The sequence below is a fragment of the Centrocercus urophasianus genome, unplaced genomic scaffold (genome assembly GCF_019232065.1).
Source record: "Centrocercus urophasianus isolate 14NV4802_14NV808 unplaced genomic scaffold, USGS_Curo_1.0 seq_14, whole genome shotgun sequence".
Lineage (NCBI taxonomy): Eukaryota > Metazoa > Chordata > Aves > Galliformes > Phasianidae > Centrocercus > Centrocercus urophasianus.
Window position 1 is genome coordinate 21245746 of NW_024884586.1, and position 25819 is coordinate 21271564.

General features: G+C 40.2%; 2 protein-coding genes across 2 annotated transcripts; one reads left to right on the plus strand and one right to left on the minus strand.

Moving 5' to 3' along the window:
• Positions 1-804: 804 nt before the first annotated feature.
• Positions 805-18399, minus strand: SLC39A9 (solute carrier family 39 member 9). The gene is made up of 7 exons (XM_042814318.1): positions 17910-18399; positions 14075-14183; positions 11207-11398; positions 10558-10626; positions 9376-9461; positions 6883-7017; positions 805-5450 (listed from the first exon to the last, which is right to left on the minus strand). The coding sequence occupies exons 1-7, from the start codon at positions 18003-18005 to the stop codon at positions 5220-5222; spliced, it is 918 nt and encodes a 305-aa protein (XP_042670252.1). The 5' UTR covers positions 18006-18399; the 3' UTR covers positions 805-5219.
• Positions 18400-18590: 191 nt separating this feature from the next.
• ERH (ERH mRNA splicing and mitosis factor) lies at positions 18591-25568 on the plus strand. Its single transcript, XM_042814993.1, has 4 exons — positions 18591-18697; positions 21364-21451; positions 22630-22750; positions 25059-25568. The coding sequence occupies exons 1-4, from the start codon at positions 18695-18697 to the stop codon at positions 25159-25161; spliced, it is 315 nt and encodes a 104-aa protein (XP_042670927.1). The 5' UTR covers positions 18591-18694; the 3' UTR covers positions 25162-25568.
• Positions 25569-25819: the final 251 nt, after the last annotated feature.

Consider the following 25819-nt stretch of genomic DNA (forward strand, 5'->3'; position numbering starts at 1 on the left):
AGGATAGGTTGCCTTCAGGAAAACCCATGTCAGTACTGACATCTAACTGCAATACTGCAGAGCTGTGAGGAGGACTGCACCAGGATCCCGTGGCAGTCGCACAGAGTGCTGAGATGTGAGAAGGGGTCTGACAAGATGGGATGAAAGGCAGAACAAGCAAAAACATTTCATTAACAGTTTTTCCTCATGTCACAAAAGCAAAAGGCAGGGTATGGTTTTGCATACATACTTAAAATTGACTTCTCACCTGAATCACACACATTCATTTGGGAGAGCCTGCTCTGCTACCAAGTCTGCAGAAGAATGGAGTAACTTAGCATTTGGGGCTGGGGGCTGACCATTTTCATTCCATCCTATGCTCTCAATTTTCTTTAGCCCTAGCATGTCCCCATCAGTCTTGATTCAGCCATCACCCTCTGACCCTCCTAACATGGAAGGTCTCTGCCTTATATGCAGGAAGAGAGCTTCAAAGCAATACCAACTCCTAAACGCTCTGTGGGAGACAAAAGTTGTCAAATGCCCCTCTTAAGCAGAGCTGTCCAATCACGTCTGTATTTATGCCTCTGAAATCATTCACTCCATGTCTAAATTGACATGCCAGACTGCCTCTCAACATGCAGTCAGTTTCACGCTTCAGATTTCCAAGCAGTGCTCACATATTAAGAAGGGAAGCTGCAAACACAATTACCCAAAAATAAATGGCACTGTCTGCAATGCTTGCATCCCATTGAATACTGTCATTTCTCTTTGCAGGAGCTGTCACAAAATCCCATTATGGTAAATGAAAAGCCAACACTGAAGCACTGCACCTAGTAAAAATTTAATATAATAAAACAAATTGAAAACTGCAACATTATTTTATAACCATTCACAATTAAAGTGGAAAAATTATAAGGCAGCCATTCATGGAATGATTTTGTGTACAAATGGTTTGAAAAAAGAGACATTAAAATTACAGTTCCATACAAGGAGTCAGGTAAACAGCAATGACCACACCATGTTCTTCCCTGGAAAGCCAAGGCTGCTAAGAGATGTAAGAAAATCAGAGAAAAATTACTTTTTTAAACAAGTCTGAAGTGAACAGGAATCTGAAACTCAAATTTTCCCACCACAACACAACCACTTCTCCTCCCACCCCAAAACAATAATCATGTCTTCCTCCCCCAAAGTCCCACGCCAAGCAGCACAGAACAGGAAGAGAGCAGCAGATACATTTATTCCACAGCAAGTGTTACTCTGCATAAAGCTGGTAACCACACCACACATCTGCTACTGTCAAAAGCTCCTCGAAGACTTTGAACTAGCTCCTGAATAAACATAGTAGTTTTCCTGGGTCTCCTTAACACACTTTTTCTAACACAATCCAGCTGGAAATGGTTCTTCCAAGTCAGAATTAACAGCAGGTTTTTGTATTCAACTCCTGGTCATCTGACATCACAGGGAATAATTATCAAAAGCTCCTATCTTGGTGTGACATCTTCACACAAGTTAATGACAGAGCAGCTTCAGCACCTACCATCAGGTGCTGAAAAAACTATTTCCCTTCTAATTCCTTTATTTTTTATTTTTTTTTAAAGTACTGTGAACAATAAAATAATTAGAACAGTATGGAAAGTACCTGAACGCACTGAGATGAAGAGAAGCACAGCTTTACTTTAGTTTCTAGCGCCCATTAAGAAATCATTAAAACTGGAAGAAGAAAAAAAAAAAAAAAAAAAAAAAGCCCAGTTGATGAGAAGATTATAGATTTCCCGGAGGGAGTTAGAGAACAAAAGGGGGAAAATGCCTGGCGCTTGGTTAGTGCTATCTGCTAGACCTACTGCCACCTAGCTCACAGTAGAAACACAAGCAGACATGGCTATTACAGAGAGAGTAAAGAAGAATTTGCTTGCACCGAGGTCCCCTGAGGAGTAGAAAATGATACCAGATGGCCTTGACTACGTGCAGTACTGGTTTACTGTGACAGATGGGAAGATAGGTAAGAATGGGGATATGATAAAATATGGTACTTCATTAACTCATTAAAATACACTGCTTCAAGAAAATAATCTTCCATGTGGAACAATTTGAAATGGTTCAGTCGTTTATGATTTTATATTCTCCCTGTGACATAACCAGAAGTTTTCTCAGTCACTGCAGCTTCATCTGTTACTGAAAATAACAGTTCAACACAAGAAATAGAAGAGGCAGCAAAAAGAAAATATTTGCTACTTCTAAACAGAGACAGAAAAAAAAACACCAAAACAGTCTCATAACACTTGAGTGCCAAAATGAAAACTGTGTTATCAGACTTCTTTATGATAATTTTAGTTTGTCAGTGTTTTAATAAAACATCCCTCACCTTCTGCTATACCCTGGCCAATAGACCATGACTCATTGAGTGGCTGTCCCAAACTGTGAACATCACGAGGGATGGGCAAAAAGCAAAGATGACACTTTCTAACCAGTGGCACCTGCTATGCTTAGCATGCTGAAGGTTATACCAGCAGTGACAAGACTGGCTGACAAATCCTCATCAACACACACTGACCCCTAAAAGGTATCATCCACAGCCCCTAAGACATCAGAACTGTTACACACAAAACGAGGCCAAAGGGAAGCAGTGTCAAGACGCTGATGTAATGAGTGGAGTTGGATGTGTGCACAAATGACAGACGATAAAAATGTGGCTCTGCATAAAGAAAACAATGTAAAAGTAACAGCAGTCATTTTTTGCTTCTTGTCACTTGGATTCCAGATGTAGCATTTTCGAGGTAAAGGCTGCTGGACTGAGAGAAATTCAAGGCTCTCCTAGGACACTGCAAATGTGAACAGGTTCCCCACAGCCTGGTGCGAGTCAGCATCACCAGCAGGAATCAGCACTCAGGTAAATTCATCAGGCTCATTACAATTTGCTCTTTGGATTGGTTTTCAAGAGAACTCCTTCCTCCATTACGAATGGCTAGTGGGAGAAAAAGACTCGACTTGTAGATTCAGATAGCCTACACTTCTAGAAATGCTGTTCTACAACATGTAAGCATCTGTTACCGCATCATTATTTCCTGACTTGTTACAGACCTTGAAGCTCTCCAGCTTCTGGAAACAGTTCAGTTATGTGGAAGAATTAAGAAAGGTAAAATAGCGAGATCATAAGGAAAGAAGGTAATGAAGGGGAAATAAGGAAAAACACTGGGAACTCCGGTCTAAATGTCCCTGTTACCACTCACATCATTTGCAGTAGCCTCTGTCAATGAACTTTTTAACAGGTAACTTACTACTAGCTGCATATATATGTTGTAAAAAATGCTTTAAGTATGCAGATCTCATCCACACCATTAATTTCACAGTTGTAAATCAGAAAACAAAAAAACTTTTGAAGGTCTAATGTTGTTCAGGCCTGATAAATCAATTCTATCTTCAAAATAATATTGTGGAAGAAGGTAAGTTCTAGTCACTTTGCAACTATTTTCAAATTAACCTCCTGTAAAATACGCAAATAAGTACTCCTGGGATCAGCACCAGGTACAAATCCAGAACACATTTAGGTTGTTACAAAGCCAACAGACACAGCAACCACTACTCCAAGAGCCAGGCCATACCCATTACTGACCTAGCAGACAATTAGGAAAATGACAAAATGTGAAGAAGTTAAGAGGCACGATGGCCTGTGTAGTATAAGTAATAAATGGCACGAAAGAGACACGGCCATTCAAACTGAAACAATAAGCACTTCAGGAAAAATACTTCAAGCCTTGAAAATCCATATAAAAAAACTATTTGGCAATGTTATCTTTAAAAAGTGCAGGAAAAGTATAGCTTAAAAAGGGTACAGCATTAAAAAGTTTGCCCCTAAACAGCTCAGTCTGTGCACATCAAGCATTCCTGACTTTTCAATGCACTACAGTTATTGAAGTATAGTATAATTTGCATAAGATAAAAGGTGCCTGACAAAAAATAAAACGGAACAAAATGCTGTGCCTTGGAAAGGGATGATCTTTTAGCACCCATTTGCACTGAGAGGCATCAGCAGTTGGCAAAAAGTCCTCAAGTAGTTTCACTAGACTAATGATCATCTGTAAGAGGTGAATGCAAGATTCCCAAGGAAAAGCAAAATGCCTAACAGGGCCACTGAAAACCCACCAGGTTTTGCTTTTGTCTGTTTGTTCTTCTTGTTTGTTTAGAACTGCTTCAGAAACACTTTGTACCCTATCATAACATAAATATTTACCTATAGATCTTATTACATTAGCCTTAGTATATTTTATTTAATGGAACAAAACAACAACAAAAAGAAAACAACACATGCCCCCACTGATGTCAGTGGTTCAGACTCTTGAAAGTGAGCCAGTAAAGTTCTCTGGTCCCTCATCAGCTATTTCCATCAGATTTCTACTCCTCAGAGTCCAGAAGAGCTTGATTTCAAAGGACAATATGGATCTCTCTCACAAGTAGCAGCAGTGTAATCACAGAACCAAATTACTAATACCTGCTAATGTTTTTGGTGCTTTACATGTCAGAAGAAAATATTGCCCATTTCAAACTTATTAACAACTGCATGAACAACCAAAGTGATACTCCTTGCTTCTATTATCTTAAATAATTGAATACACTGAAAAATTTGTTCTTTCTTAGCCTGTTCATTTCCTACTCCTACATTACACCTTCTCTACAGTACTTCTTTCCTATCAACGACACCTGTTACAACAGCACCGTTGTCCAGAATTCTGAGTGTAGCCCACTCCTGTAATACAATTAATGATCAACATTACAAGAACCATTTGCATTGTCAAGACGACATGGATTCAGTGGAGGAGAGTCCCCTTCTTCATTTGTAAGACTTCGACCTCTCAAAAGGCAGCCATTCTTTGTTTATCTTCTCAGTTGTGAAAGCTCAATTGCAGGATGCTTTGGTGATTGCAATTTCATGATGAGTCACTACATTCTTCCCCGCTCACCTTTCTTAAACTCCAAATTCCATCTTCCCTGAGAATAGGGCTGTAAGCAACAACTGAAATAGCAAATGTCTTCAGAAAAGTTACACAGAATTTATGTCCGGCTGCCAAAGTACCTTTTGCTATACTAAAAATTTTCCCAGTATTCCTCATTTTGCAATCAAGGTTCATTCTGAACTCCATAAAGTAGATGGGATGGATGATGGATAAGACAGACAATGATAAAGGGAGCAGCTGACATTTACTGCTCATGTCAGATCAACGAGAAGACCGGTGAAATTTGAGCTTTTAGTGATGGTGTCCAATGGACAAAACTAGAGGAATAAGGCATCCTAAGACCAGGGCTGCCACCTCCAGACGGCTGAGTCCTTTTCCTCCAGTTGATTCAGGTCTGTGGCTATGCGCGATTCCTCCTACTTCTGGGAGGACGTGAACTGTGGCAACGTAAAGAAAGGTCCCAGCAGAAAAAAGCATAGCAACTCCGGTGGCATTAACTTCTGAAAGGGCTTCTTTGCTGCTCTGTGGAATTGAAACAAAAACACAGAGAAGGAAAAAAAAAATTAAAAAAAAAAAAAATCAGGGTATGCGTAAGTTCTTCAATCAATAATGAAGAAATCCTACAAAGGTCCAGACACAGTAGGATTTATACCAACTTTAAGCTGTTATCGCTGTGAGCAAATTAAAGTGTTGCTTAATGTCTTCACCTCACATTGGCAACAGGAATTATAAAGTTGATGAGGGACACATTATGTTTCAAAAAATACAAGGTTCAGACTGCAAAGCCATCAAACTGAGGAACGACACTCAGGCCTGACTCTCCTTCTAAACAGTGTTCAAATAAAATGTTATCCTTTAAATATCTGCAGGTGGTGAGAGCAGGAATTGCTAGATTTAAGCCCCAAATAATGCATCATTAGTTGTAATGAAATGCAAAACAGGTCACGTGATTTTCAAAACACTTCTTGAATAGTCTCCGACTCAAGCACAATGCTAGCTCTTTGGTAAACTCTCAGGCTACTTTTTCCAAAGAGAAAAAAATGCATCCTCTACCCCAGTCTTTATGCCTTAGCAATTCTCTGTCCGTTCTGAAGTGCAAAATACAAGACCAACATCAGCAGAGTGCTCAAACACCATTCTCATTTCTAGTCACAAATCCTTTCTGGTACTTCCTGCACTGCAGTACCAGCTAGAACTTCCTTCCAGCAAGTAAAGGATTTACTTCATCTTTTCTGTCATGCTTTGAGTTTTACGAGATAACATTTTAAATTCTTTATGACGTAGCCTCATAGTGTGTAACCAGGACAGCCTACAGAAGTATCTGTAGGACACAGCAGTACCAGAGAAGATGCAAGAAGGGAAAGAAGCATTTAATTTGGAGGGAGATGCTCATTTCACAGACATGAACTGTACATAATAAAGACTATGCTTGTAAGAAGGTGAAAGGCAAAAGGGCTGTTCTAGCAAAGAGGGATGCAGCTTCTTCTGACATGTTGAAAAAGTCTTTGTACTTAAAACAGAGAATTCTAGCATGGCAGGAAAAAACTAGCAGATTCTTTTCTATCTGTATATTAAAATGAGAATACATGCAGCAGCACTGAAAATGACTGAACTATGTAGTCACCAGATATAGTGTGTTATACAAGTAAATATGCTGAGTTGTCAAGCACAACACACAGAAAGGAAAAAAAAAAAAAGACAGAAATCAGTCTTCTAAACAAACAACCTATATGTAGGAACTGTATCTTTGGTTCTGATTGAATGCAATTGTTCTTTGTTTGCTTGTTTCCCATACTTACATTGCTAACTTTTTATCTATTAAAAATAAAAAATACTACTTCTGCTGAATTCTTCAGGCAATTCAGAATTATGTTTTATGAATTTTATCTGATGTTTATTTCTTCTAACTTGTCCACTAATAGACATTTTGGGCAGAACAGAATCACAGACCCACCTTGCTTAGCCCTAAGTATGTCACCATGGACATAACAGGTGCTGCCAGTGCAAAGACCAGCAAGTGTTTTCTAATTCGATTCCGTTCCAGCCCAGCATGCATCAGGAAGGAAACCAGGCCAAAGGCAGCTGGTGCCTGCAGAAACAGAATGAAACAATTACTTGCTAGTAATCCAAGCCTTTTAAAATTACCTGAAAGATAATATAAGAACTTAGTTGAAATATGACTTATTCCAGAAATGCACTGAATTGGAAGAAATTCAGGGAAAGAAGGTATATTTTCAGTAACTCAAATAAGTGGAATTCTACATAATGCCCCATCTTAAGAACTTTCGCCATAGTGGAAACCCATATTCTGCCTATCATTCAAACAAGCCACAGCCTACAATCTATTTACTGCAACACCAATGAATTAAAAGTAAAATAAGGCAGACAAACGTATTTAATTCTTCAGAGAGAAGGAAATAGGAGTTGTGAACTACAAAATGCTCTCCCCCCTTAGGTAACTGATGCTGTAGTTCTGTGTTATGGCACATCCCTTTTGGGGTAATAACACGTATCAGAAAGTTCATACAGAAAAAATTAATGGAATAATCTCCAACTGCAGACTTACAGATATGGATTGCTCCACCCATACTGTCAATTATTTCTTTACATAAAGAAGGGGTAGAAACAGGAGTTAAGATGTTCTTGTGTGATTCTAGAACAAGGACTGCAGTCATCATACAGTGTTACATTAGAATTAGTGCAGTGCTAGGAAAGGTACAGAAAAAGTAGAGATATTTATGTAGTCATAACCATTAATATGCTTGTTCTGATTTGAGTAGTTGCTATAATCTCTGTATTTCCATTAACTCCTGTAATTTCTTTTTTCCATCTGGTATTGGGCATTCCTAGATGGTTGGTTTCTGTAGCTAGAACAGAAAAATTCTATAATTAACACCGAGGGAAAAAGATTCCCAAAGATAGATAGCTATCAGCCTCCAAGTGAACAAAGACTTAAGTGCTCTTCTGGTTTGTTCACCATTCAATTGCATATCAACAACAACAAACTCTTCTCCCTTTTATGTGCAAGCACAGTTTCTTATCCACAAGGCCGCAGAAGATACACGCTTCAATACCAACCATTTCTTGATCTATTTCATAGGATAAATTTTCTTCCAAAGTTGCACAATCGCACAATTTAAGAAGACAGAGACTTTGAATGTTTAGAATAGTGAAAGCAAAATTTCACTTGGCACAAGCCATAAAGTAAGCCTTGCAGGAAGATGCAACACTTAGCACTACCTTTGAAGTGAGTTGCATAAAGAACCATTTATTGCAGAAACAGTGAATGAAATCATTCTAGATGGGAATTTCCTAACGTTTTGGATACACAGTTGTGCAAGCAAGACTTTAGATGAACGTATGACTAACTACTGCAGTGTGTGTATGTGCTGCTGTAACTCATACACATCAGCACACATCTGGAACCTACACAGTCAATATACATTCTTGCATAAACACTAAGAAAAGAAAGCTCTTCTTGTAAACATCATTTTCCCATGAGAAAGCTGTTTATGAGTTTTTTCCTGCAGATATGACAGACGTTAAAGCTGCTTTAATAACAGAGGTTAACCTTTCTTTCCTCAGCATCTGAAGCTTTCTTCAGTATCCAATATTAAGTAGGCTCAGAAGACTAACCCTGCAAACTGTAAAACCTTTCATTACATAAATGTCCTTTCCATTTTCTGGGCATAAAACCACAATCTCTCCTTGAATACACCAGCACATACTCCCGTGGTCAACCTCTAGAACTTCGTGTGCATTTCTTACAGCAGTAAGAATAGAACGGCCTGTGTTGAAAAGGACCACAATGATCACCCAGTTTCAAACCCCTGCTATGTGCAACCACCAGACCAGGCTGCCCAGAGCCATATCCAGCAGGGCCTTGAATGCCTCCAGGGATGGGGCATCCACAACCTCCTTGGGCATCACCACCCTCTGTGTGAAAAACTTCTTCCTAATATTTAGACAAAATCTCCCATCTCAACTGAAGACCATTCCCCCTCGTCCTGTCACTATCCGCAAATATTTTTTTGAATTCTTTAGATATTGCAGGAAAATGAAAAACAAGCAGCACACCAACCCAACCCTGACAACATCACCAAAAGCACTAGCTTCAAAATAAATTTGCTTCAGAAAACATAACGTGATGCTGACACATTTCTTAAAGAGCTGTTCTTCTCACATCACTTTTGAGAGACAGTCTCGTTAGCCACTGCAGACAAGGTAGGCAGTAACAAGCACCAATACCTTCTCTTTCAGACTTAGCACCCATCATTTGCTACTCTGTCATACATCACAGACATGCATTTTGGTCCTTGAAGTTGAATTACTAATCTGTTCATTTACAGATTACATCACTTAGGACACTTAAGAACTTGTGTAAGTTCTGTATGCTTTAACTTGTCTTTCAAAGAACAAAATACACGGGTTTTTGATGTTGGCTTACCTTGTGCAGCATAATTGCGACAAACACTATCAACTGGACACTAGTCTGAGAAGTAGAAGCTGCTGCACCCAACGCAACACCATCAGCTGAAAGAAGAATAAGAATTCCTGAGTTACTCCTTCATGTAAGTTTCAGCTTTCCCCCATGCTGGTTGGCAGTAGAAAACATTTGAAAAGTCTTGATATTCAAAATTCTATCAACATAAACAGCCCCACACATCATTCACTCCCCACTGCCTTTTAGGGCACAATTTCAGGCAGCAGCTCTCATTTCCTCAAAACCATACAAAGCACAATAAGAATCTGTTCAATATTGATGCAGTCTGTCAAATTAGAATCAGGCAACAAGTTTACTAGGCTTAGTTTTCTGCCTAAAAGCATCCTCTTCTCTAAATTAAACAAGCTGTTTCAGATTCTAAACATTGAAAGAACATTAACGGCTACTATTTCTATTTACATTTAAACGTTACTTTTTTCTCATTTAACAAATATGAAATGGGAGATGGATACTATATTAATCCTTAATATATACTGTCATCAGTGAAACATAACCTTTGGATAAACATTTTAGGACATCTGCACAGTAATTCTCAGCAGAAGAGAATAATAAGCATGTTCATATTACATATACAATGTATAACCCATGCTGATGTTGTAGTTATTCACAACCCTTTCAACCCCTGCAAGTCAACATATGTGTGTTTCAGTTAAATATTTCAGCTCTACTCTATAAACTCCTTTCTCATCACAAGATTGTCCTGGGTTTATTTTGGCAATTTTTTTGTTTATTTGGTGGTTTTACTTTTCTTCAAATACGTCAGTTGAGCCAACAAATAAACCTAAAAACGTGTCATACTACATACTAAATGTTTAAGCATATATTAAAATACAGCAGATAAGGAAGTCAGCAAAGAATTGTACAGGCAGAAATTAAGCACCACATGAAATTATAGATGGGAAAAATAAAGGAGAGGAAACACAGCACTGGAATACAATTCCAGGAAACATTTTGAGCATTGGAGTGTGTTTGCTCCATCAGTTTTGGTGGGGAACGTTGTTTTTTTGTTGTTGGTATAAAACCCAGCATCTTCAAAACCAGAACACAAGTATTTCTATCACACCTAAAGACAAACTGCACAGCAATGGAAGTCGCCCTCGAGTTTTAACAAAGGTCCCACATTACCTGCAGCATGGACCACTAACCCCAGTGTTGTGGTGATTTTGGAATTGCCTGATCTAGCAGCTTCTGGATCTGAAAGGGACATGAAGAAAGCAAAAGTAAAAGAATGAATACACAAATCAAGCTGGAAGAAAAAAATCTAAATATTACCATACATCTCTAGCAGTGATAAACACCTTAGAAAGCTGCATTTAAAATTATCAGCTTCCACATTTCTGCATTAAATTTAAATACTCTTCTTCATAATGTGCATCTCTAACACAGACCACAGTCAATTTTCTCCTGCTACTTGCTCTGATGACACAGAAAAGGGTCACAATATGTACAAACCACAGATTTTTCTGGCAGAAGTCTTTTGGAAAACCAAAAAATACTGCAAATCAGACAATAATTCAAGCGTAAAAACACTCTCCGCACCCATATCATGCTTGCACAGTTATTTTACATTAACGAAGCACACTCTCAAATTTTGCTGGATTTCAGAACAGATTTCCAGAACAAACATTTTAAACAGATCCTGCTCTAAGTTCATACTGCACCTACTGAAATTCTGGACATGACTGGTCAAATTAAATTCCAGTAGCATTCATGAAATTGCACCTTGCTAATTAGAAGTAATGAGCAAGCTTAACTGAAGGGTCTCCTTACTCACCATCTGTAGAGTGCACATGAGAGCTGCCTATCTGGTCAACCAGAAGCATGAAGACAAAGCCAAGGACAAGTGAAACACCAATGTATGCGTGCAACCTGGAATGGTCGTGGCCATACTCATGTACAACAGCGATTTCAGCGACCTTCTCAGACTCCATCACATGCTGCATCTCATTTGCTGGGTGATGCTTCCCTGCAGCAGGCAAACTAACAGGTTAGGAGAAAGCAGACTAACGTGAGGCAATCATTTCTTTCCTCCATTGCTCAGTGCTCCTCATGCATTCTTAGACAACGCACAGAAGTCACTGCTTCAAGGTTTTCTTAGCTGGTTTCCTAGGAGAGCACGCAGTTATCTGGTTTAACAAAGTTCTCAGTTTCCAGCAGATGTAAGGGAAGAATTCCTTCTTCTACCAACTACCACAAAGACAATTAGAAAGGTACAAGCAAAGATGAGGAATAAAGAGTTTTCAGTTAAGTCCCCAACTGCCGCATAGCACACAGCGCACACTCAATTTCTCGGTTTAGACTCCATGCTCATCTGAATCATATATTCTTTCTAAACCCCTGCTAACTCGACTAGAGACAAACCATTATGCTTGGAAACCCTTTGGGTGATGCAGAACAGGAATTTCATGCTCCTTGGTGTGCCTTTTACAATAAGTAATTGTACTTCCATGGCACGCAAGCCACTTCAGACACTGTAAGTGTTATTCAAATGTTTCCAGTGGGGGAACAGACACAGTAAATCTACTTCCAAATCTGATATCTCAAAGCTAAATCAGATGTTTGAAATGCATGCTGTATTCCAGGGTCCTGAGCTACCTATCATTCAGTACAAGTTGCCTCCACTCCAGAGCAGGGAAAATTGCTTACAACCCTACCTGTAAATCTCTTTAATGTTCTGATAGGAAACCATTTCTTCTTTTTGCTGACCCAACGATAATAACTCTAATTATAATTATTTTTGTCCCTTCCCTACACTTAGGGAACACTATTAACCATATAAACAACCTTCTAGTATCTGCATGAAGGGTCTTAAGAAAAAATTGTTTTAAAATTAAAAAAAACACCACCTTTGATTATCCTACTTTTCTAGGAAAGATACCACATTCATTTTTGTAGTTAAATCTGTAACATGAATTTTGCTCCTTTGCAATACAAAAAGAAAAAAAAAATCTCCTTATCTTCCCCGGTCAACAGGTGAAACCATCGTCTTAGGATTTGATTGCAAGTGCAGTGTGCTGGGGGAAATTACAAGCAGGATGACAGGAAGCAGAACTATCAGAAGAAAATCATTCTCTTGATGCCACTTACATATTTCTTTAAAGACAGAATCACTTTCTTCACAATACCATGAGTTCAGAATTGAGCCTGAAGTCATCCACAGGAAAAAGTTCTTTTTCACTAGATAAACATTACTGACATCCCCAGCGCCTCCCTCCTGCCCCTCCCAAAATATATACTACAAAAATTGTAGCTCTAAACATCTGGACGTAGATATGAACACAAATATGCTGGTGTTCATATTAACAGCATTTACTACTGGTCGTATCATTAAAATAAAATCTATTTCACTTAGAATTAAAATGAAACGGAGAGCAAAGCCACAGCTACAGCTCATTAGAGACATTCTACACCACAGCGTGCAAATTACTGCACATAAAAGCATAATTGAAAGGTTTTTCCATTTCTTGATACTGGATGATTTCATATAGTCTGTTCATGTTAAATCTCAAGCAAAACAGAAAAAAATAGCAAAAGCTAACTGCAGATTAAAGTGGATTCTTAAAAAAATTCTAAGGGTACTGAAACAAGAAAAATACAGTAGCATGAGAAAAACAGTACTATAATTTTCTCTCAACTACAGATTAGGAACAATGACACATCAAACTACTGCCATGTTCTCTACAGTCATGACTAAAAAGACCTTTCTCCTGCAACTGTTAAGTTGTTGCCATTTACCTTTCCAACAAATTCCTGGTTCTGAACAAACTGAAGTCTCACGCATGCAATGGTAATCCAACAGCACAATGCTCCAAGCTAAAGCAAGATGAAGTGTACTGCAAACTAATTTAATTAGCCCCAGCTATTTAAAATAAAGCTATAACCTTAAATCAAGGTCTATCCAAGATTATGTTGTACAAGATGCGCTCATACCACCCAAGACTGGGCTAATTTGCAGAGAAGGAGGCACTTCCATGTGATCACTGTTGTCAGCTGATTGCCCCGAGGAAGCCTGGTTCCAGCTTCAGGCCCTTCTAACTGGCTTAGAACAGCAGGGCGGTCATTAAAACGAGCAGACTGCTGTGGGCAGTAGGGCAGCTGCCATTCAGAGGACTTTCTCTACACTTGGAAGGAGTTACGCATACTTAAAAGTTCTACAGTTTCAAGGAGAAAACAAAGTGGCAAGTCCATACAGATCTGTAGAACACTCCTATCGCTAAAATGCCTAGTGAACTAAACTACAAAAAAGCAACAGCAAATAGCCCATAAGCTTTTCCTCCCACAGAGACATCCCTATGCCTCTCCTCCAAGATACCAGTGAAAGTTTGACCCCCTCCATAATAAAAAACATTACACATAACCTACTGTAACAGGCTGTGATTCCATGACTGGTACAATACAAGAGACCTGCAAATGGCTAAATTGCTCAGCAAGAATCACCTGATTCACAGCTTGATGGTGCTTCTCTGTCAAACCAGCAGGAACACACAGTATTTTATCCGTAGCAGTGATTTTATGCTGCATTTGCACCATACTGCTGTGAAACTCCCTGCCAATCTCATGTTAGCAGACCCTGGTAAGTCATAGAACTATGGCCTAGGTTATCTTGAACATGGCCACCTACAGACACAGTTTTTGTTCTTACCCTCCAAAATGTCTTCATAAAGTGCATGTACTCCTTCAGGCACAATGACAGCCAAGGCAGTTCCGCACAGCAGCCCAGCACCCAGAACAGTCACCAACTTTAATCTCTCCTGCAAGCAAGCACAAAACAAGTATCACCTTTAAGAAGGATGGTGCTTCCCTTACTCTCCCTCATTAACAGAGCTCAAAGTGCACAAAACCTACTCCTGATTCTTATTCACTAATGAACATATCCAGGGTCTGACACAAACAACTGAAATAAGAAATGAAAGAGACAACCCATTAGAAAAGCAATGCCAGAGAAGAAATGAAACACCACATACATGAGAACAGCATGGATCGTTATCTTGGGCACTAATGATTATTTGGTGCTAATTCACCATCTCAAACTGCAAAACCTACAGAGACAAAGGAACATGGAGTGTCTGAATTGGAGCACATTTGCAATTCCACATTTTACCTCCGGTCTGGTTTTGTTATCAAACAGATCCAGATACTAGAAATCACTCTTAAACATGCAAGTTCTCTAAAGCCTCACCTAGGTATGGCAAGACAAATCATCTGTTCCCAAAAATGACAAAGAAAAATACCAAAATAAAACCTAATAAAAGTCAGAGAAGCAAGAAGGACAAAAACGTAACAGTCTCTACAGATGTAAATATGTTGGTCAAGTATGTCCAATCAACCACTAAGTCAGCTATGTTTATACAAAGACAGAAAACGGCTAACTTGGTTAGTTTTGCAAATTTGTACTTAAATCTTAAAATTATACAAATTTCATGCTTTTATCATATAGTAAACAAAAGTAGTGACTAGTTCACATTCCAGGATAAATGTCTATGACATGCTTTATCACTAAAAAACAGCACAAAAGATAACTAACTATTTGCTACTGTGAGTAAGGATCATCTCTCTAGTTACATTGTAATTTTGGAATAAACCAAACAAAACAAAACCTTAGAGATATTGCCTCCCCCTCCATTTATATATTTAATTTAACATTAATATATTATTTTTATAGGCATAGGGATGCCTCTGTGGGAGGAAAATTAACTAATATTAATATATTTAATTTAATAATTTATATATATAAATTCCAATATAAAATGTTGGTCCACTCTTACTTTTTGCTTCCTTATGACTACAACATTGACAGGCTAAAGTCAAAGCAATACACTGAAAATCCACTTCTAGAAACACCTAATAGACTCCTTGCAGAGTTCACTTCTATTTATTTCTGTAATAAAATACAGCATATCGTAATAGCAAAAATGTTGATCCTTATAACAACTGATTACCATATATTTGGCAGTGGCAGAACAATCATCTCCCACACACGAAGATGTGTGTCACCAAATACAAACATTGACTTCCAAAGTCCTGGAAACAAAGGTCAGCATTCAAACGATGGGAAACCACTGGTAGCATATTGCATAACGCCATCTGTTCTCTCACCCTGCTGCAGTGACACGTTGGTTAATCTCACCTAAAGAGGTGACGTTGGCCTTGAGAAAACAGGAGGCTCTGGAGAGATGCACAGCTCATTACTGGGGAAAATTTGAGTAGCGATATGCAGGAGATGGACCCACTGTTCCTGATGCAGTTTTGCCAAATTACAGTGCCTCAAAATGAGAACAAGATGCCTTTTATATTGCAACGCTATGACCTCTCTTCCACACAGCATGTGTGCACATCTGCACTTGGATGTAAGCGTAAAAGTACTGCCAAAACACACCTGGCCTACTGTGGTGTTATTACTACTGCAAACACACAGCACTGCTTGAGTTCAGACACCTGTGAATTCAAAAAATGTATGAACACAGATGAGCTGCTATTTCAAGAGAAGTCTGCATCTCTTTTTCAATATGAAATACTTTGAAATGGTGAATATAGTGATATAATAACAGCAGCTTATTCAGACAGGCAAAAGTCATCTAGTTTCATCTAAGAAATCAAATAAATTCAGTTCCAAAACCACTTGTGTGTCTCGTTAGAAAGAGGAACAGAGTAAACAATGCTAAAAATACACAGAAAATCTGAAATTCTTCAAGTTAGCCAGCTGTTCTGTATTCCTTGGTTTAAAATCTTCAAACCTTACTTGGACCGAAAAAACCTCACACCTGCTTTCAGCACCAAGCACTTTCACTCCAGTCAGCCCTATAAGCTGTATAACTCCAACTGTTGTAAGTGTGCCTCAAGAAGTGTCAGAGCACAGTTTCTGACCCAGGGTTAGCCTAACAGAGTGTATTTTTCTCTCACTGAAGTCACCTACAAAACTTTTTGCAAACAACAAAACACGCACTCCAATTATTTCACTCTAAAGTTGTCCATGTTGCACAGGCTGAGCAATCACTTAAAACAAGACAATTATATACCCTAATTAGACACTTTCAGAACTAATTTGTGCATGCATAAAATATCTGCAGATATATCTCTCCTTTTTTAAACCAGTAAAGCACGTGGAGCACAAGAGCAGCAAGTTTAAGGCAAGTGTAGAACCGAACTAAGAATTCCTAGGAGTTTACAATAACACAATGAACTTGTTTGTACACACGTGTAGTGCACACAGACATGAGGAAACATAAATCCATATATATATATATATAAAATTTTAGAGCGCTATTACCGTGCAGAGTCTTCTGTGATAGGATAAGGGGAAATGGTTTCAAACTAAAAGAAAGGAGATATAGATTGGATATAAGAAGTTTTTTGCAATAAGATTAGTGAAGCACTGGTACAAGTTGCCCAGGGAGCTGGTGGATGCCCCGTCCCTGGAGACGCTCAAGGTCAGGCTGGACGGTACTTTGAGCACCCTAATCTCATTGTAGATGTCCCTGTGCATTGCAGGAGAGTTGAGCTAGATGACCTCTGAAGGTCCCTTCCAACTCAAACGATTATTTGATTCAATAAGAGGCAGCAAATTCACAAAAAGTCCTTTTGATGCTTCAGGGCAAAACTGAGTTTTGAAGGGCAAGAAGGTAGCTGTGCAGTCTTGAAGTTATGTAAGGGAATTTCTGTCAAAGCATCAAACAAAGCACCAGCAAAATATAACCAAACTACTGCTTACACAAAGATTTCAGAGTATATTCTGACATTTCAAAACATTGAGTGGACTACATCGTTAGCAAAATTAACAGATTTCTCTTCTACACTGTTCATTTTACTGCTCCCAAAGCATCCACTATGTTAGTGATCACAAGACCAAAGGCTAGGTTCAATAATCTCTGTGATACAGTGGAAGAAGTCATTTCTCTTCCAGTTTTTTTCTAGTCTCCAAAAATGGTACTGGTCCCAGCAGAAATGGAAAGCCTCTCATAAGAGAGCTCTTGCTGGCTTAGAACAATTGAACTGTTACTCTACCACAGCTTTATGAAAGAAAAAATAATAATAATAAAAAACCCACGCTGGCATTAAAGGATGTTGGGTCCAGAATCTGTAACCTTAATAACTTTGACATACCATTTCTCAGATGCACCCAAGCGGTGCACACTTTAAAACTGCTGTACTGCTTGAACCCCCATTCCATTCACAATAGTGCCTCTCCCTCCCTTCTAGTAAAACCCTACACAGCCACAACACGCGTCAGAAAGTTGAGACACAGGGAGCAATACATCAACTTGAGCTGTAACCAAAGTGATACGGTTTGCCTCATCAGTAACACAAAGCCCGAACTAAACCGTGAACCAAAACAAAGCGTTTAGAGAACCTTTTTTGAATTGCACCTCCAGTGAGCAGCCCACAGACACACTGTGACTCAACCTGTGACCTCAGTGGTTCCTGAGGCAAACTGTACCCCTCCACAGCAGCTAAGGTGAGGCTGGGCAAAGCCCTCTTACCTCCGAGAAGTTCACGGCCAGGGGAATAATCCCCGCCACATAGCAGGCGACCAGCATGGCCAGGGACAGCAGGCAGATGGAGCGGAAGTCATCCATTTCGCTGCTCTCTGTCCGCTTCCTTTAAGCGAAATTCAACAGCACCCGTCCCACCTCGGCCCTCACGCCTCAGCCCGTGCAGACGCCGAGGTCCCAGGAGGGGCTCTCGGCCATGGCTGCCCGTCCCGAGCTTCAGCCCCGAGGGCCCGGGGCCTCTCTGCCGCTGACAGCGCCGCGAGGGGACGAAGAGCGGTAGACCGGGCCGGAATAGAAGCGGCCCTCACCTGAGGCAACGGGCGTGGCGGGAGGGCCTCGCTGTGCCCAAGGAGTGTGGGGAAGCGGCAAGCGGAAGGACGGCTGCTAGCAGGGAGAGGCCGCGGGGAGGCCGCACTGTGCCACGGGCCCCACAGCTGCCTCAGAGGCCAAGTGGCACCTCCGTCACCCCACACTTCCCCTTCCGGGGCTCTACGTCCTCACACCCACGAGCCTCCCGACTTCAAGATGGCGGGCGAGGCGGGAAAGAGAGGCGCCCTCACCAAAGATGGCCGCCAGCCCACCTCTCTCCCGCCATCCTCAGCGCGCTGCCATGCGGCGCCCGCGCTCTTGCGTGAGGCGCGCATGCGTGGAGGCGCTCTGGCACCACCGCCTCTATGGTCGGCCGTTAGCGCGGCGCTTCCGGCGGGCGCGGGGCGTTGTGGGGGATCGTCGAGTGCCTCTAAGTCGGCGGCGGAGCTCTGGAGCGGGGCGTGATGGTGAGCCGCGCCCCCCTTCCCTTCTGCCTCTCCACCGGACCGGGGACAGCGCGAGCGCTTCCCTCATCGCGGCACGGGCTGGGGGCGGGCAGCGGGCGAGCGGGCGGGCGGGCGGGAGGCAGCCAGTACGCAGCACCACGCAGCACCACGTGCCGGTGGGCGTCCGCCCTGCAGCTTAACCGGGCCGCGATCCGGGAGCCCTCCGGGGGGCCCTACGGCGGCGCGAGGAACCCGTTGCCGCGGCCTCGAGTTAGGCTGTGTGGCGCTGCTTCGCCGGCGGGCTGGGACCACCCGCCATGGCCACTGCGCGCCAACGGAAGCTGCGGGGCCCCGCCGCTTGCCCCGCCCCACCGCTCCAAGAGGGGATGGCGGCGGCTCGCTGTAGCGGGCTCTTTAGCGTCGCCTAGTCTTATGGAGCGACCTTATTTGTGCCTTTCCTGGTCCGCTCTGCGTTTTCCTGGCGATAAGGATAAAAACGGTAGAAAATAGCGTAGTTTTGAAGCCCGCTGATCTTTGTCCCGTGTCTCTCAAGCACGTGTTTAGCTGGGCAGGGCATATTTCGAAGAAGGAAGCGTTCAGATCTCTGAATTTGGCGTTTCTTTGCACATCTGTGGTGGGAGAAGGGCTGTTTCAGCATATTGTGCCAAATTGTGACTTTTTTCCCTTAAGATGAAAAAAATGGAAAGTCTGGAAAGAAACAAGGCACCACACATTCATTCTGCTGTAGGGTTGATCCCAGGGGCAGCAATTTCAGTATTCCAGTGAAGATGGACAGGCCTTAAAGGCAGTTAGTAGAAGATCAGTGTGGATGACTCAATTCCTAGTCAATTCTGTTACATCTATGCTTTGTTAAGTCTTCTCAAAGTTAATTTTTTTTTAATGCTGAATTTAGTTGAAAGAGATAAACAGATGTATACCTAAAACATCAAAGCTTTACTAGAGCGTGCTGAATTGGCTGAAACAGCCTGTCTGTTTTGTTGTTCCCAAGGGATCCTTAGTCAAATGCTTCCAGGTGATCACGAGTTGCAAGTTATGGAAGCTTGCCTGGTCATCCGGGAGCATTAAATATAAACACTGTTGCTGGAAGTAGTAGTTGGATAAAGCTTGGCAGTTGTGTGCGCTCAGTTCAAGTACAGCACCCTTAGGAGCAGTGAGATCCCAGCAACTCCTGGCTGGGGTCATTCATTTCAGATCTGGGGTCCTTGAGAGTATATGGAAAGCAGATTTAGAAGCACTCATCTCCTTTGTGCAATTTTCACTATACCGTGTAGCTGTGAATTCCTCTTTCTGTTTCTGATAGAGGAAAACTTTTCTTCCTACTCCTGCAGCTTTTCTTTCTGGGTTCCTCCAAACCTCCTCCTGCCATGTTATCTGAAACTGAACTTCAAGAACTGAAAACAGTATTCCAGGCATGGAAATGCTATCAGTGATGGTATAAAAATAAGTATAGTTTTCCACCGTGTTCCCTGTAAATATTTGCCATTTTTATTTTTCTGTCATTGCGTTTGAGCACCAAAATGATGTCTGCCCAAAATGTGGGTTAGGACTTTTCTACTGGAGGCTGCTCAATTTAAACCTGGTAATGTACTTAGGTATACATTTCTGATATGTCTAACTCTGCAGTTGCCTACATCAATTTTACAGGTTGCATACTCACCTCATATGTTAGCCTTGAAAGCGTTGAATCCAATTAACAGTGCTAGAAATGCTGTTTCCTGGTGTGCTTGCAAATTTTATGACATGTAACCTGTAAATCAGATCACAAACTGCATAACTTCAAAAACTTTACACGGATGCTTAAATTACTTGCTACACCCAATTGAAAACTATTAGAGAAATAATGCAAGCCACAGACTGTACAATCATCAGTCTTTCTTGCAGAAGAAAGAGTTTGCAGGCTGACATTTGGAGCGGTTATCTGTGCCATAATTACAGTTTCAGCAGACTCGCTGTTAACATCAGCACATCTGTTTCTTGGGAAACAATCTTGCTCCTAAGTGAAGATTCGGTATATAACTTCTGTTGGAGCTGAATAGTTCCAAATAGCTGCTTGTGTTTAGACAGCAGCGTTAATTCGGACTCCATCCTTGCTCTCTCGTTAGGATACTTAACTCACACTTAGAGCTTGCATTTGGAATACGGTAAATAAATGGCACCAGCGGGATAGCTTCTATACACCAACTGTTTTGGCTTGCTTTTCTCTTTAGGTAGAAAATACTATTTGTGTGTTTGTTTTTTTCAATACAATTGCTGCTTTACTGGTGATTGTACACACTTGAAAAAGTTCTGTAAGAATTGATAGGATTGATTGGAAGCAGAAATTGTTATTGACAGAGCTTTCATGAAAAGTACTACTTGGAAAATGTATGTCCTTGCTCAGTGTTTTAAAATTATGCTACTTTTTTGAGTTATTTGCTTGCCTAGTTAGTTTTGAGAAGGCTTTACCATCTTAGTCCTCATAATTAACCTTTACACACCAAAGATGTGCAGCAGTGTCACAAAGTAATACTGGGAACAGCTATTGAATGCTGCCCAGTTTGTGCAGTAGTTTGGTGGCCAGAAGTAGAAGTATTGCTTCTTCTCCAGATAAACAACTTTGCATTACCTGTAAAAATTTCACTACTTTTTTTTTTTTTAATGTGGTGTTTTCTTGTTTTGTCTTCCAGTCTCACACAATTCTACTTGTGCAGCCTACCAAGAGGCCAGAAGGCCGAACATACGCCGATTATGAATCGGTGAATGAGTGCATGGAAGGTGGGTACAGACACTGGAGTCTAAAGCTGTTGTTCAAACCCTGTTTAACATATCCCCATACTTTCTCAGTAAGAGAATAAGCTGCTGTTTGTTTTCCCTACGGTAACTTGGAAAAAACATTACAAAAGTATCTTATGTTTTTTTTTATTTATTAACGTTTTAGCAAATTAAAAATAGTTATTCTTTGTTTCTCTTTTTGGCTTAGCAAGATTGAGCCATGTTCAGTTCATCAGAGTAGGCAGTATTTTTGGTGGGGCTGTGCAACGGAGCTGTCTGGATGCATTTCATTTCAGGATCAGAGTCTAGCTCTTACTAATTTTTTGTGCTATATATAAAGGTAAGATCGCTACTGGACATAATGTGTAAAACTATGTGTAACTGATACATAATTTGTAAGCTGGTGGCATATGTACCAGAAATAAAGTCCTGTCTGACATTAAGAGACTCAGTGAGCCTGAAGATTGAAATACTACAACTTAAAATGTGAAGGTTCTCTTAATGTTAAAAATTAACTCCCGAAGCCTTGAAAGACAAACAAAAACACAGTAAAGGCCATGTAAAACCACCACGCTCACTGTATTGCATTACTTTGAAATATGTCCGAATCAAATTTATAGACTAGCATAAATAAAACTCATGTAAATTCAAATGCAAGTTTTTGCTGTTGCTCTTACCTCACTTGTCCTTTTTGACGCTTTCATCAAGAATGACCTCTTCCATGAGATTTGAGCAGCTTTATATGACAGTAGCTGTACTTTCTCAGGTGCTTGTACAGTGGAAATCAATGTAGCAATTGCTGTGTTAAAATCATCAGAAGGAATTTCAGGTTTCAGTTGGAACTTATTATGTAGAATGTTCTGTCTGTGACAGAACTAAAACTTTTTGTTCTAGATGATGAACATGTTTCTTTTCATGCATCTTACCTGGTTTTATGGTATTGTGTTTAAATGCAAGTATCTAGAGCAACAGTATTTTACCTACAAAATCTGAATGCACTAATGTTGGTTTTCATGGTATTCACATATAAACTTAGCGGTTCCATATCTGGAGAAGAAAAACAAACAAACCAAAAAACCCAGCAAATACAACTGTTTGGCTTTTGTTGTTATTTTGGGATTTTCTGTTTGTTTGTTTCCCCCACTGATGTTACTATATTAACAATCTTTTTTTCTCTGCAGGAGTCTGTAAAATGTATGAAGAGCATTTGAAGAGAATGAATCCCAACAGTCCATCCATTACATATGATATCAGCCAGTTGTTTGACTTCATTGATGACTTGGCAGATCTCAGCTGTCTTGTGTAAGTTTAGTTGTACAAGTCCCTTTCAGTGGCTTACAGAATTCACAAGTCATCCATATAAATCTCACATGTTAATACAACTCACTGGAACCTGTTTAAATTGGGACTGGATCTGCTTTGTTTGCAGTTGACCTGATTGTTAGGGAGGCAGGGCGGTGAAGGAATTTTATGTGGCTTAGGGCTGTATTATCAGTATGGTGGTAGTCTACAGAAGTCACTTGCAACCAAGAGTTTTCTTTGATCAGGGTGCTGCAGAATGGAAACTTCAGTAAATCCTGAATAAGTGACTGAAGACCCTATCCAAAGATCCCTAGTTAATGGTTTGAGTGCTCTTCTGAATACACCAAAATCTCTGGTTCTTAACGGTGCGTTAAAATTGTGGGCAAACAAAGCAGATAGTGAACACTTTCTGTTTTGATTGTACTGTAAATCAAATGCCAAAATTCAGTATTTAGAGTGGTAACTAAATCAATTAGTCCAGATCCTGGCTAGTTGCCATAGCACAAGTTTCAGAGTAATGGTTTGTGCTAACAGCATTATCCGATTTCACAGAAATGCTGTCAGTAGGAATACAGGTACACATCTCACACTCAATTGTTAAAAGATACATGTATGCATGTACTGATATTTCACTTGCTAAGCTCAAATTCTAGGATCTCTTTTTAAGCCAGTACATACCTAGTGTGGACATTCGTACAGCTGTACTGTTGTCTTAAATCCCACTGCAAGTGTTTTGCAGCTGCACAGTTAACCGTCTTTGCCAATTAATCCCAGTTTAAAGAAAAAACTGCTAAAAGATGAGCACTGTATTGGTTTCCTTTGCATCTAGATGCACACGTGGTATATCTGTTACTGATAGTGACTAAGAACAAATGCTGTTTACCAAAGTTTTCATTTGAATAAATGAAGTACTATTACAATTTCTGCAAAGTTACCTTTCTGCCATGTTAGATCTGCTGTTATGCTACTGGGCTGATGCAGGTTGGAAGACATTGTTTTAGTATATTTAACAAACCAAAGGTAGCTACTTGTTCTAAGTAGCAAATATTTTCTACTGGACTTCTTCCTTTCTTTATTAGGATTACAAACTTAATGTCACACCACATTCTGTTTCAACTTACGGTTTTCCACCAGATGGCATACATAGCACATAACGTACCAGACATGGCTTGTGCTCGTGGAGATCTGTAAAGTACTTGCTATCTGGTCTTGCAGTGTAGCATTATGAATGGATTGGGAAAAAGAAAGAAAAAAATAAATAAAAATCAATAGTAATTCCTGAAACTAGCTTTTCTTACACTGTATTAAAACTGCATGAAAACTCCTTCTAACTCTTGAAGGCTTTCTTAAAAACAGTGTGCTTAGGGTTGTTTTTCTTAAGTGAAAATTGTAAAATATTCTGGATTTATACTTAGCTGCTTTTTGATGACCATCTTAGTGTTCTTATATGATGAGAAGTACCTGTACCATGTTTAGAAGCTGGCTGGGACTTCAATAATGCCTGTAACATTCACTGAAAATGTTGTCTTTGTCAAAAAACATTCAACCTTGTGGACTAAGGGGAAAGGAGAGTGTGAATCTTCACAGTGCTTTCATCTTTTATTCTAATCCTTCTTTAGTTCAGCAGTGTCTTGCATAGCCAACTTCTTTGGCTCTGGGGAGAAGTCTTGCCAGTAGTCTACTTTTATCACCTGTCCCCAAGCAGCAAAGAAAATTAACCTGTGGGTTCTTTCTTTTTATGAAGTGTCATTGTTGGTTAGATGCAAGCTTATCTCTGCTGCCAGCTGACAAGAATCATTTACCATCTGCCTGTTAGCCTTCCTTTACTCCTGGAAAGGTGTATTTTCATTAATTTTATTTTTTTAAAATCCATATAGAAGAGGAACACTTGAAAAATTATGTAAGTGCTTGCTTGAAGTTAATCTGAATGTTTGGCTCATTAAGACAAAGTAAATGTTTCATGGTGCGACTGTTAGTTTCTAATCCTGAGCTTCAGAATATTAAATTGCTTTGTTTGCTTTCTCCCGTAAGTAGTTAGTTATATTCATGAATTTAAATGCAAAATGCAGTCTCTTAATAGTCTTTGCAGTATTCAGTTCTGTTTCAGGTTCTTACTGATCTGCAGGGTAGCTTGTAAGGGAACAGGACAAATCTCTTTGATAAGTGGCAGTTATCATTCACTTCCGATATCGTGTTCTGTACTTTCTTTCTGCCTTATGAACTTGAAGACACTTAATTGTTGAAGTCTTTCCAGTAAATGTTCTATGGGATAGACCAATATTATGTTAATTCTTTTTTTTTTTTCTAGTTACCGTGCTGATACTCAGACATACCAACCATACAATAAAGACTGGATAAAGGAGAAGATCTACGTCCTCCTCCGCAGGCAGGCTCAGCAAGCAAGCAAATAATGGGGGCACCATCCTTACGTGGGTTTGGGGGAGGGCTTGGACAACAGGTGTGTACAGAGTGTAGTAGTGAAAGTTTTGTATTATAGTCATCCTGTTGCCATCTTGTTAACTCTTCAGTCAGGCCTGAATGACTTAGAGATGCAAGGATTTTGTTGGATTTGACCTTTTTTTCCAGTGTAATTGAAAAAGAAAGTGCAGCATCTTCCGCAAAGTTTTAATTTGGTTTTGGTTTGTTTTTTTTTTCCCCCCCCCTCTGGTCAACTAATGGTCCTACCTTGTTTGAACCCCTGGGGCTGTTCACACTGTACTTCACCACACTTATTGTATGTGCCCTTCTGTGGGGTTTTCAGTGTTTAGTTTTTTCCTTGGGGCAGTCTTAACAGGAAATAAACTACCCTTTAGTTAAATTTGAGTGCTGAATTTTTTGTTGGGGGGGTGGATGTTGCCAAACAACAAATTAAGCCTTTCTTGCTCATTTGCTGAAGGAACCTTAAATCTTGTATGGACCGAATCATGGTTGTCTGCTGCATTACATCACTGCTTCATTTCTGGTCTGCCCAGTTAACTTCTCCAGCCTAGCCTCAGCTACTGTCTTTCTTGGGGGATCCATGGGAAACACAGCAACTCTTGCTCTTGCACTCTAGACAAGTATCTTTTA

Excerpts from the sequence above, each read along its gene's own strand:
- SLC39A9 (XM_042814318.1), bottom strand. The coding sequence starts at position 18,005 with ATGGATGACTTCCGCTCCATCTGCCTGCTGTCCCTGGCCATGCTGGTC. Across the intron at positions 10,627-11,206 it reads TCATGTGCACTCTACAGATG|ATCCAGAAGCTGCTAGATCA; the intron begins GTGAGTAAGGAG and ends TGTCCCTTTCAG. Across the intron at positions 7,018-9,375 it reads TCGCAATTATGCTGCACAAG|GCACCAGCTGCCTTTGGCCT; the intron begins GTAAGCCAACAT and ends CTGTTTCTGCAG.
- ERH (XM_042814993.1), top strand. Across the intron at positions 21,452-22,629 it reads GGTGAATGAGTGCATGGAAG|GAGTCTGTAAAATGTATGAA; the intron begins GTGGGTACAGAC and ends TTTTCTCTGCAG. Across the intron at positions 22,751-25,058 it reads GCAGATCTCAGCTGTCTTGT|TTACCGTGCTGATACTCAGA; the intron begins GTAAGTTTAGTT and ends TTTTTTTTCTAG.